Genomic DNA, 13,036 nt, shown 5'->3' with positions numbered 1-13,036 from the left:
CTGCCTGAACTTATGGGATAAGATGGGGAATTTAAAGAAAGAAAGTAGACACTATCTTACCATAGATCTTCTGAATTCCTTGGAGGTCATCCTGCGGTAATTTAAAGTTGTGTGTTTCCATATACTGATAAAAAGGAGCCATGATGGCACTGGGGTCATTGGAGTGCTCGAGGCCTAGCGCATGACCCAATTCATGCACCGCAACCAGAAAGAGGTCATTTCCTATCAAGGCAATGTGAATAAGGATTAGTTTCTACAGCAATAGTTCAATAGCACCAATCAAGTGAGACACATTCTGAAGAAGAATATGAAACACTTCATCACACAGCTACAGTGGCTCTGTGGGCATAACCCTTTAAAAAGAAGCTCAAATGGACCTGGGATACACCTGATATAATTGGGTATGCACTGTATCTTTTGCCTATTATTTATTCTTGATTAACAACATTTATATAGCACTTCTAAATATTCAACAGACTACATAGCCTCAGGGGCTATCTTGACATCTTCTTTGCCCTGGGATGGTTCCGAATCTGTGCAGCATTGGTTAGATGACGTAGCTGCAGATTTGAAGCCACTCCAGGGCAAAGAGCCAAAGAGGTGCAGCTGAAAAGTCAGGGATTTACCCAACTTTTTCAGCCAGAGCGACAGCAGCCCAGCTCTTCCACTGGCCTGGCCTTGCTCCGGAGCCACTCTGGGGTATTCCCAGCAGATGGCAACCCCTAATTGGTCACTGTCCGCCCGGACAGAAGACAGGAGGTGGGCCAGTGAGCGGAATAGACACTGGAATGCCCTGCACTGCTTTGCCGTGAGAAGAAAACGTTATTTTCTCTCCCCCACCCCACCCCATGAGCTGCTGCCACTGCCTACTCCTCCTCGCCCTAGTGTCAGGGAGAGACAAGGGAGGGGTGGCTGACTGCCATAAACCCCGTGCTTGCTCCTTACCGTGGGGATTATCTGGTGCAACTCCACAGGGGCGAAAGCGTGGGGTTTGGGGAAGGATGTGGGGCCAGCTCAGCACTGTGAAGATAACCCCTAAGTAATCCTTAAAACAATGTCTGCATTGTTTTAAAAGGGGTTTTCTCACTAAAAACCCGGGTGAGACCACATGGTTACAAAAGCATTGCTTGTATTCTTAGGATCTTCATATAGTTTGCTAAAGTTCTGTATTTCTGGGTTTGGAGCAAGAAAATCCACAGTGCCTTTCTTTAATTTTTTCTCTAGGGCTAGCATGAAGCGGGTGGGGTCCTTTGCTATAGAAACTCTCCAAGCAGGTGGGCACACTAGGGCAGGAGTGGGGAACCTGTGACCCTCCAGATATTGTTGGACTCCCAATTTCCATCAGCTCAGCCAGCATGGACAATGGTCAGGGATGATGGGCATTGTACACCAGTGGCTGGGGAACGTGGGTGGGACTGCCACCATGGAAGAGACAGATTGCTCTTGATAGAGGACTGAACTAATAATTTGCAGAGGGTTTTGAGATTAAGCTGAGGGCTTCATGTTGCTCACCGCCACACTGACAGAAGAGTACCTTTGGATCCAAGCCAGTGAGCCTGTTCATACATTAATGGTGGCAAAATTTGGGTTAATTAATCTAGTCCAGCATTTTGTTAATAGAGGAACCCACAAGCAGGATACAAGTGGAACATTTTATCTGTCCTGAATCTCCCACCAATCAGCTTCCTGGGTTAACCTCGGGCTCTAGTATTTTGAGAGAGGGAGAAAAATGTCTCCCTATCTACATGCATGATTTTGTACACCTCTATGATATCTCCCCTTAGCCTCCTTTTTTCCTAGTAAACAATCCCAGTTGATGTAACCTTCCCTCATAGAGGAGAGGCTCCAGCCCCTTGATCATTTTAGTTGCCCTTTTCTGCCCTTTTCCCATCTCTATATCTTTTTTTAAGTATGGTGACCAGAACTGTACACAGTATTCCAAGTGTGGCTACACTGTAGATTTGTATAAAGGCAGTATATTAGCAGTTTTATACTCAATTTATTTTCTAATTATGTCTAACACGAGGTTTGCTGTTCTTTACAGCATTCACACCCTGGGTTGACATTTTCATCAGGCTCTCCTCCACAACCCCAAGATCTCTTTCTTAGTTGGTCACTGCTAACTCAGATCCCATCAGGTTATGCTTGAAGCTGGGACTCTTTTGCCCCAACATGCATCACTTTATACTTGCTTACATTGAACTGCATCTGCCATTTGAATAGCCATTCTCCCAGTTTGATGATCCTTTTAGAGCTCATCACAATCCCTTTTTGTTTTAACCACCCTAAATAATTTGGTGTCATCGGCAACATTATAGTTATTCATGGGTTAAACAACCCACAGTTAACCTAACTACTAACTGTACATGCAAATCAGGTCATTGCTTCCACAGGTACAAAGGCTTAGCTAGTTCCTTCGTTTTGGTCTTTATTTTAGATTGAAACAGTTTGGAGCTGGAATCTATTTCTTACATAGTTTTGAACAGTGTCTGTTCTAACAGTGCCTTTTAGGTGTGCTCAAACAAACAAACAAATAAAAACCTTCATTGTATTCCATGGAAAAGCCCATTCTTAGCAAAAGCTCTGTGTATTTATGGAGTCTTGGGATCAGAACAAGGAAAATAAAATAAAAGGTTATTAATTTAGCAAACCAGGGGCTCAAGTCTTAATCAAGTTGAAAACCAATGTGCCTCATTACAGTATATGGGATACTTCATGGTCAAAATAGGAACAATCTATTCCTATCTGGTAAATAAAAATAAAGATAAAGTCAGCAGGCCAAAATATTAACCTCATGTGTGATTAGGAATAATGGTAGCAAAATCAGAGCAAAATGTAACCAATTTTAATCTGTCTACAACTGTCCTACTTTGTTATTAAGCTGCATTAAGCTGCCAGCAGGTCAAAAATGTGATTAGAGACAAATATTTCAGATATTTAATTTAAAGCAACTGAGAAATCAATAGTGTTTAAGAACTGCAGAAACACTGAAGTGTCATCTGCGGAAGAGGTGAGATCTGAAGGTAAACTCCTAGTTTAGTATAGCTTCAGGGAGTGGGACATTTTGTCACTGGTGACTGTCCTTTCAGTATTGGCAGTCCTTGAGGCAGAATAAAGTAGGACAGCCATCTGAAGTTGGAGAATGATGTCAAGATTTCTAACTTTCTCCAAATCATCTATTGAACAGACTTGAGAGCGCAATGGACAAAACCCATTTTAGCTATACAAAGGCAACAGAGACCCCAGATTGTTACTGCACTTAAAGAGAGCAAAGTGCTCCTTGCCCACACTAGTGACTGTGTTAAATCACCAAGGGCGGAATCCAACACTGCACAAGCGGAAGCCCACTTGTGTGATGGGACTTTCTCCCTCTCTCCTCTCTGCCCCCATACATGTACAAACACACACATATTTTGGGGGACAACTTTATTATATATTCCGCTTGAGCATTTCACCATCTTCCTCAAATCCTAATTGGTTGAGAATTCATCCCAGGTCACCAACAGTTGGGTTAATTGAACATTTTTCTTTGCTAACAAATCCCTTTATCAGCTATGCCAAAAATAGCCTGCATATCAAAACATCAAAGGAGATGTAAGTGTCCAGGCTTCAGCTGGAGCTAGGTATGCATTTGGCTCTGACTGATAGAAGTGGCAGTGTTAAATAAAATTAATTTGATGAGGGCCTCACATTAGAATTTTCAAAGAAAGGGGCAAAAATACCAGTTTACCAATCTTGAAGGGGAAGAATTTTGAAAGGACACATTTGTGGAGCAGGCTTTCATCTATATGGCAAACAGATTCAGAGAACAGTTTATCATGAAAGAGACCCCATAGTTTCACACAGGATGGCATGCAGGAGTGAACTAATCCAACTTTAGACTGAGAGTCTGGGTTTTACTTTGTGGTGTAGCTGTTCCATATTCCCTTCTGCCTTCTCTCTTATTCTTAATAAACATTATCCATTGTAACCGTTGGACACTGAAGGGCTGCCTGCTGATGGGGTGAGGGACTGAGGCAAGATGGTCAGGTTCAGGTATTTAAAAAAATCAAATAAAATGGTAGATTAATTGATAGTGTTTCAAGGTGGCATTCAGTAAGATTTAATTTCAGTAACTCTCTAGGAAACCAAAAATGGCAACTCCATAATGATCTGGGACAAACTATGAGCAGCACTTAAACAACAAAAGCTTGATACACATAAGCAGTTTTTGGCTGTAGCCACATTACCACCATAATATTTGTAACAGGCTTCCTGGATAGCAAGTCCCCAACAGCATTGCACATCTCTAGGACTCTGACACTAGCATGTCAGTGCAATATATGCAATTACATATATTATGGCAGTTGTGTAAAGCACCAAGCATCCAGAAACCAATTTCAGCAGCAGGCAAGAACATCACTGCTCTATTGTTTGAGCCACATGTGAGTTTTATGGAGGAGATACCAGGCTTATGTTATCTTTATGTAATTTCTATCCTGCCTTCTTGTTCAATGAAGCAAGGCAACGTAAACACACATTAGTAACATACACATAAAATGAAACTAGAGGTATCAGTACAATTATATTTTTAAAAGGTTATTGGGAGACTTATTAAAACCATTATAAAAAAAACACAATAAAGAATCCATTTTGTCCCCAGAACTCTCATCCCAGCTAAGCATGGGATGAGATAATCCAATTATTTCCCCCTGGCTTTGTGCAACAACCTCAGAGGGTGGCTGACTTCATACTGTGGTATTACCTAAATAAAGAATATACTGGGGATTTAAAAGATTTGTATTTCCAACATAAACAGCATAATTAGAAGAGAACATTTCACACTGAAGCCTTGTTTAAAAAAAAACCTGTGTTTATAGCACAAACTTTGCTTTAAAGACAGCACTGCACAGAACTGACTCTGCAAAAGATGCAACCATCAGTGAAGCGGTAATCTCACTCACTCCAAACTTATTTGGGCCAAGACTGGACAAAACTTTCTCCTCTCATCATCCCAAACACTGGGCAAGTGAGATTATGTCTTTTTGACCCACCCATCTGATTTTTCCACCTCAGAGATCTCTGAACATCGGCATACAAGAATAATGTTTGAATAGTTGTACATGCCTAAAATCTAAGTTGTGTAGATCCAAATCCTGTTTATCCCTCTCTCCTCCCCAGTCCTGGAATTGACTACTCTTTTTGGACTTAGGGCTGCTGGGTTTTTAGGAATGTATACTCTACTTAAATATTGCATTGGCCCATGGGAATACTGCATGTTCTAGTACACAGACTACCAGACAACTGTAACATGCAACACAGGAAACTGCAACCACAACAAAAGAAAAAAATACCACCAAAAGCAAAAGCAACCAGTAGAGAGAAATAAACTCCTACTCCTGCATCAAGGAGAAAAATCCAAGCGAGCAAGCATTTACAAGGAAAGAATGTAAATACCAAAAGAGGAGGACTCACAATGAGGAGGGATCCTAAATCCTGGGCGGCAAGTACTTCAACCACTTAGTGCCTAATAATGCATGATCCCAAACTTGGAAGCATGTCAATTTAAAAAAAGAAATAAATAGCAGGCACACACACCCTTTCATCCCAATGAAAATCAGGATGCCCAGCACCTATTAATTATTATTATTATTATTATTAAATCCAACATGCTTCCAAGTTATGAATTTAGTATTATTTACGTATATGTTGGCTGTCAAGGTTAAATCCATTTGAAACATTCCATGTGATAACTACTGAATACTTAAAAAATAATTCAACTTTATGTATACCCTTACAAAAAAAAATAGCTTAAGTTATTGCTAACTATGATTTGTTCTAAATTCTCCCAAGCGCCTGGCTCAGACAACAGTCATTCTTAACTTAACTTAACTTATCTTAACTTAGTCAACTCACATTAGTTTGGATTTATTTGTGAAGTTGGCTTTTGTTTTGTTTTTAAGAATAAGCCTATGTTTTTTTCAGAGTGCTCAATTTTCAAAGATTACTCTTTCATATCTTAGCACATCCGTGTAGAGCTGTGTAGAGCTCGTGGCCTTGAGAAAAGCATTTTTGTCCACCACAAGTATTACCATAGTATGGACCAAATTCTTATAGGAAGTCCTGTGGGGACACTTCTTCTTTTCTGAAATCCTTCTGCCAAAAGAAAATCCATTTTAAAATTACTGTTGTAAAAACACACACTTGTCATCTTACCATCATGGTTAGAATTCCCCAGTGTCCACGGTTCATCTGAGTCAAAATGAGTATCACCTCCTATTCCTGGTCCAGGAAAATAAGCGTGGGCTAGGAATCCACCCTCTCCATCAAAAGGAGAACTGTCGCCATGGAAACCGGAAGCAAAAAATATCATAATATCTGCCTCTTTTCTGTCACTTTTAACTTCATGGTAAGGAACTTCTTCAAAGGACAGCGGAGTCACCCTCTGCCAAACATCAAATGCTTGCCGAATGGCTTTCCTTGTATCAAGCTCTCCAACCTTGGGGGTGTAGTTGTGTACACTGTATGAAGAAGAGAAGGGATTTTTTTTTTAAAAAAAAATAATAATTCTCTGCTAATAACAAGCTTGTTTCCGGTCTAAGATTAGTACAGAGCCCTTTTGATATATTTGAAAGGTCTTTCACGTACATTTGATCAGAATTACAAATCTTTCTTCTATAATAAGTAGTTAATTTATTATTATTATTATTATTAAGAAAAGAACATGAAATATGGTACTGAATTTCAATAGTTAGACCATACTATAAACCATAAACCATACTGTAAGGAAAGGTAATTAGTATGTCATGGGGAGCACTTTGTGGGATTAATCCGAGATAATCCCAATATAATGAACTGTCTACAGTGTAACTGCTGAGCATCCCATCCAAGCACAATGCTCAATTCTGCCCATATCTACTAAGAAATCTGTTGGTATTAGTGGTTTCTTATGTGGATAAGTGTCACTGATTCAGAGACCTTAAATGACTTGATAGTATCTCTAGACAAAAAAGTATGTTACCATGGATAATGCAGAGGATGGGAAACATATGAAATGTAATAGCACTATAAATCAATGAATTGCCTTCATCTTGAATACTGTGATGAGTACGGATGACTGAGCCACAAACAGGGTACTGCAGAAATTGAGTAATGTCAGTAAAGGATGAGAAGGATTACAGATTCTCAAATGAGAAGAAAAACAGAAAGAGGGAACAATAAAAGTTAATAAAATAATGTATGTGAAAGAAAAGGGGACTGGGAAGTAAAAATTCTAGCTAAAAATTCTAGTAAAAATTCTCAGTTATTTATTTATTACATTTATACACACCGCCCCACAGCCGAAGCTCTCTGGGTGGTTCACAAAAGTTAAAACAGTAAACATTAAAAGTATACAAAATTTAAAAACCATCAGAAACATAAAAACAACAGTATAAAAACAACAGTATCTATTTAAAAAACAATAGTTCTGGGGTCCATTAGAAAACAAACTTAGCGTTGTTAAATGCTGTTTAATGCCTGGGAGAAGAGAAAAGTCTTGACCTGGCGCCTGAAAGATAACAGTGTTGGCAACAGGCGAGCCTCATCAGGGAGATCATTCCACAGTCCGGGGGGCCATCACCGAAAAGGCCCTCTCCCTTGTTGCCATCCTCCAAGCTTCCCTCGGAGAAGGCACTCGGAGGAGGACCTTAGATGTTGAGCGCAGTGTATGGGTAGGTTCATGACGGGAGAGGCGTTCCATCAGGTATTGTGGTCCCAAGCCATGTAGGGCTTTATAGGTTAAAACCAGTTCAGATTCAAAGCAGGGTATACTCAGTTATATGACACAGACATGCCATATGTCACAAATTATTGTGATTGGAGTGACCTGCAGTGAGCCTAGGGCTTGCATGGCTCCGCTTCCTCTCCAGTGTGGTTGCAAAGAGGAGACCAGAAGCTTTCACTTATGTTTTTGATTAACTGCAGTTCAACAATACATCCAAACCTTAAAATGTATCATTCTCAAACAAACTAGCTTCATAACCCATCATTTGAAATTGGCTTGTTTCAAATAAACCATAGTTAAGAAACTTAACTAAAACAAGTTGCAGTTAATAAAAAATGAAATGGAAAGCTTGTGAGAGGGGAGGGCATAAGCCTGAGACTTGCTACAGTTAATTCCTGTCATGATAAACGACACAGTCCATGAGCTAAAATCTCAGGATTAAATTCCTGCAAATTACCCCAAGCAAAGAAGCTTTTGATGCAGAGCATCATCATATGGGGGGAAATCGTGTTTGCTTACCGTCGCTTCTCCACCTGCACGTTTGCCCCTCATTACTTCCTCTTTTGAAAGAGGAAGTAAACAACATGCACATGGTCCATTCAGTGGGCAGTTTTGATTACATTTTTTAAATTTTTGATTTCGTCTTTAAAATAAGTCGGACTTACTGGGGGGTGGAGTTGTTGATTGAAGGGGCGGGAGACACGCGGGAGTCAGACAACGTGATGTGAGCGACCCAAGAAAATCCATGAGTGCCCAGTAATGAGCGTGCAATAAAATGCTCATCTGATGATGCCCACAGTGAATTTATGCTAATTTTATTTTTCTACCATAAAGTCTTTCAGATAGGCATTTCTCTCCAGAATAGAAACCAACATTGTTTGGTATAGATTTATGGATCTGGCATGAAAGGAATCAACTCTATAACTGTTCTTTATTTATTATACCAGTTTATCAATTTGTTCTATGTATAATATTTTCTTCTAGAAACCACCAATTAAAATATACAGGAAAATTTGATTGCAATCACTTAGCACAACCACTGGAGGGTAGGATGACCATATGCTATGTTAGGATTCTACATATTAGTCCTCTAGACACAATATAAGCGGCTCTGGGAGTCTTTTTGGCTGAAGAGCAAGGTAAAAATGGTTCAAGTAAATAAATATTCTAAAATGCACAATATTACAGTGTAATGTTTAACTAGAGACCCAAATGTTATAGTCTGGAATCCTACAAGGAATTGTCAATGCGAAAAAACATGGAGGCAATCAACAGGAAATCTTTTTGTCTATATAAAACTGTAGGAGAGAGTCGCTTGTATTTTACAACAGTTCTTTAAAATAAGCAATAGTTTTCAAAAATTGAAATGAGAGGTTTGTTTATTTTTCTATGCCACAGCAGCTTTCATAACAACATGTTACAACTTTGGCTTATCAAAGATCATTGACATGGAAATATGGCACTTTTCTCCAATTTAGCAATTCCCCTGCAGGCCTGGATTCTCAGATGTTTATGGATCAAGTAACAATGTAAGGAAACCTAATGATGAAAACATGGACATTTGTCACCAGAAATGTGACAATCAATCCTACAACAAACTTGAGCATAGGGTGGGTAAAAGGAAGCAAAGTTATTGTATATTTAATTACTGCCTGGAGAGCAACAGAACAGAACTGTCTACATTCACATGGAGCTCTCAGACTCATTCAAGAGGCAGCTGGACAACCATCTGTCAGGTATGCTTTAGGGCGGATTCCTGCATTGAGCAGGGGGTTGGACTCGATGGCCTTATAGGCCCCTTCCAACTCTACTATTCTATGATTCTATGACTTAGAAGTAATTTAAGAACTGGAGGATAAGGCTATCTATGGCCACTAGTCCTGATGGCTATATGCGACCTCCAGTATCAGAGGCAGTATGCCCATGTACACCAGTTGCTGGAGAACATGGGTGGGATGGTGCTGTTGCACTTATGCCCTGCTATTTGTGGCTTCCCAGAGGCAGCTGGTTGGTCAGTGTGTCAATAGAGTGGTGGACTGGATGGACCCTTTTTCCGACGCAGCACAGCTCTTTTTATGTTCTTACATTATTCCATAAGAACAGCAATGTTGGATCAGACCAAAAGCCTATCTAGCTCAGCATTCTGTTCCCACAGTGACCAACTAGATGCCTATGGGAAGCCTGCAAGCGGGGCCCAAGTACACTAGCATCCTCCCACTCATCTTCCCTAGCAAATACTATAGAGAGGCATATTGCCTCTGATACTGGAGGTAATATATAGCCATCATGACTTCTACTACTACTACTACTACTACACTTCTATTATTAGAATTATCATATCATCATCATCCCACCTTTTTCCTCTTGCAAGGAATCCAATGAGGTTTACATGGCCCTTTTCCTCTTAATTTTATCCTCACAACAAACCTGTTTGGTAGGTAATGTTGAGAGTCAGTGACTGGCCCAAAGTCACCTAGTGAGTTCTATGGCCGAGTGGGGATTAGAACCCAGAACTCCTGATTCCCAGTCCAACACTTTAACCATGACACCACACTGCTCTCAGGCTGAGTAGTACCCTTATCCTTCATGAATTTGTCTAATGCCTATTAAATTATGAACCTATTTGGCATACTTCCAAAGCAGCGAAAAAATAATTTTAAAAAAGATGGCGAATGGAATATGTGCTCTGAAAAGGGGGGTAGCAATCAAGGAGGGAGGGGGGCGGAAAAGTTTCCTGCGGCACACCAGAGTTCAAACACCGTGGCACAGAGCAGACATCTTCTGCCACAATCTTCTGGGATTTATCTGCCAGGTAGGTTTGAAGCTACTGTAACACTATGCCTCCTTAACGCAACCCAGCCAGCCAGTCTTGAAGGATGCCATGGTCGATGGTATAGAAGGCCAGAGACTAGGAGAACTACACACACACTGTCCGCTTCCTAGCACATCAGGGCAACCAAAGCTGTTTCTGTCCTAAACCCAAACATGAACCCAGATCAGGAAGGATCTAAATAATCAATACTTTTCAAGAGGCAACAACCTACTCCAGAACCTTACTCAAAAATGGTAGCTTAGACATACGGTAGCATTTCTCACAGTTTGTGGAATCCAAAATTCATAATTTACAGATGGGAAATGAAGGCTAAGAGATAATGACTTGACATACACTAGCTATTCATATCCAAGGGACCAGGGATCAGAACACACTCTTCCAAGACTATCTGCAGGATCATGGTGACTCTCAGAACTGGAAATGCAGGGAGCCGGGGGGGGGGGGGGGGAGAACGTGTAGTGAAAGGCCTCAGAATAAATTGTCTCCTCTATCTTAAAAAACAACAACACAGCATACCTGGCACAATGGCCTAATTCCCTATTACGCAGCAACATAGCTGTCACCTTTCAAACATGAGCTGATGCCCAGGCAGACTGTTTTATGTCACATTTATATTACACAACTCAGCTGCGTACCTACACAATGAACTTTAATGTATTGGACTATACCTGTATGTGATATGCTTCTGCCTCCATTTTTGTCCAGTTAGTGCATATCGCTTATTCCTTCGTCTATGGCTTAGATGGGGGTGATCAGGAACACCACAACGAGGCTTCTTCATCCACCTGGAAAGAAAAATAGCCCCAATGAGTCTGGAAAATATGCTAAACAATGTGGTTCTGAGCTATGTTGTTCTGCTTGGTGGCTCAGCCACTCACAAGGGATACTAACTGAAGGGTAATCAAAATCAGCTAGGAACACAGGGGCTGAGACTAGTGCTCTGCCTGGAGGGTGTGTGCCAAAGATGGAATAAAGACGCACTTTTGATCGGGACCACAGAATGAGGTTTGAGTTTCTGGAGCTGGCTAGTGAGTAGTAGACTTAAGGGCTTGCTGTTGCTGTTGTAGCCTGAAGATGTTTTAGAACTAGTATCACATGTATGCCTGCTATTTCTCTGATCTGATGAAACTGTTCATAAACCAACAGGATACAGGACACTATACATCTTCAGCGTCCCCTTCCTCCTAAAGGAAACTGCAAAAGGCAGACCCTGGGACTCATGCAAGGAAGTGGGGAGTATGAAACAATATTTTAACAATGATCTCAAATCTTTGAAGGGAGCCAGGGTGGTGTAGTGGTTGGAGAGTTGGCCTGGGAGTTGGGAGATCTGGGTTCTAGTCCCCACTTGGCCATGGAGCTCACTGGATGACTTCGGGCCAGTCACTGATTCTCAGCCCAACCTACCTCACAGGGTGGTTGTTGTGAGGATAAAATGGAGAGGAGGAGGAGGAGGTACGCCGCCTTGGGTTCCTTGGAAGAAAAAAGGCGGGATAAAATGCACTAAATAAATAAATCATTATACATTAGTCAAAGATGAAGGGCTCCTAGTGTTACCAGTCACAAGACACTGTGCAGCTATTCTGTCTTTCCCCTCTTAACTGATATTTTTTGTAGTAAGGAAAAAGATAGAAGCAATGGAAAAACAAAGGAAGGTTTCAAATGGAAGATGATGTTGTCTGGACCCCCCTACAAAATTCTGTGTTTGACACAGAGAGAAAAGGGTGCATTTATATGACAATGTATATGCAAATCAATTAACCTTAAGCTCTGATTACATACATGTGCTGAAAGATTATTTCCCCTGCATATATAGAATAATTTTCAACATAGAACTGCAATATCTCTGTGTAAAATATTTTTTTAAAAATCAATTAATGGTCATCAAGGAAGTGGTATTATGCATTGCATACCAAGTCTGCTGTCGCTTTGTACAAGCCTACGTGATGCACAGACTTCATGCTTGATAAACCAATTTAGTTAAACCAGTGCAAATCCCTGTATGAATACTCTTATTTTGGATTTAACATGGATTATGTCAGTTTATCAGCCCATTTCTAGTTAACTTTCTTTAGTGAGAAAAGGGACTTGGTTGGCTATTTCACCCAGGCCTCAGAAGCATGATCTCTTCCAGGGTATGCATAAATGCCAGGTGAAATTACGCAGGGCTGACACATTTTAAAGGCAAAGTGTTGTTCACACATAATGACAGCCCATGAATTAAATAAACCATGGGCTGTTGGGGATGAGCAGGATAGAGTGGGTGTGTTGCCTGCAGTGTATTGCTGGTGTGTTGCTCCTTTGTAGGTTGTTGAGCATGATGCCCGAACACAGAAAAAAGGGTCATTTAGGGGCTAAACAACTCAGATGTTAACCCATTTTATTTTATTTTTTAATTTCATTTAATTTTTAAATTTCATTTCTTTACTGCTAATAGCCAAAGCTCTCTGGGCGGTTCCCAA

At 40.6% G+C, this 13,036-nt stretch overlaps 1 protein-coding gene across 1 annotated transcript in view; it reads right to left on the bottom strand.

The window, feature by feature from the left end:
* The window catches only part of MMP24 (matrix metallopeptidase 24), a 35,456-nt gene that overhangs the window by 10,728 nt on the left and 11,692 nt on the right, over positions 1–13,036 (bottom strand). Inside the window, exons 3-5 of the mRNA XM_063119817.1 lie at positions 11,246–11,362; positions 6,196–6,500; positions 61–222 (exon numbers count right to left, since the gene is read on the bottom strand). Coding sequence (XP_062975887.1) covers positions 61–222; positions 6,196–6,500; positions 11,246–11,362 — 584 coding nt within the window. The remainder of the gene's footprint in view (positions 1–60; positions 223–6,195; positions 6,501–11,245; positions 11,363–13,036) is intronic.

Source organism: Elgaria multicarinata, chromosome 1 (genome assembly GCF_023053635.1).
Source record: "Elgaria multicarinata webbii isolate HBS135686 ecotype San Diego chromosome 1, rElgMul1.1.pri, whole genome shotgun sequence".
Taxonomy (NCBI): Eukaryota; Metazoa; Chordata; class Lepidosauria; order Squamata; family Anguidae; genus Elgaria; species Elgaria multicarinata.
Note: the sequence above shows the minus strand (reverse complement) of the source record. Positions and strands in the feature narration are given on the sequence as shown.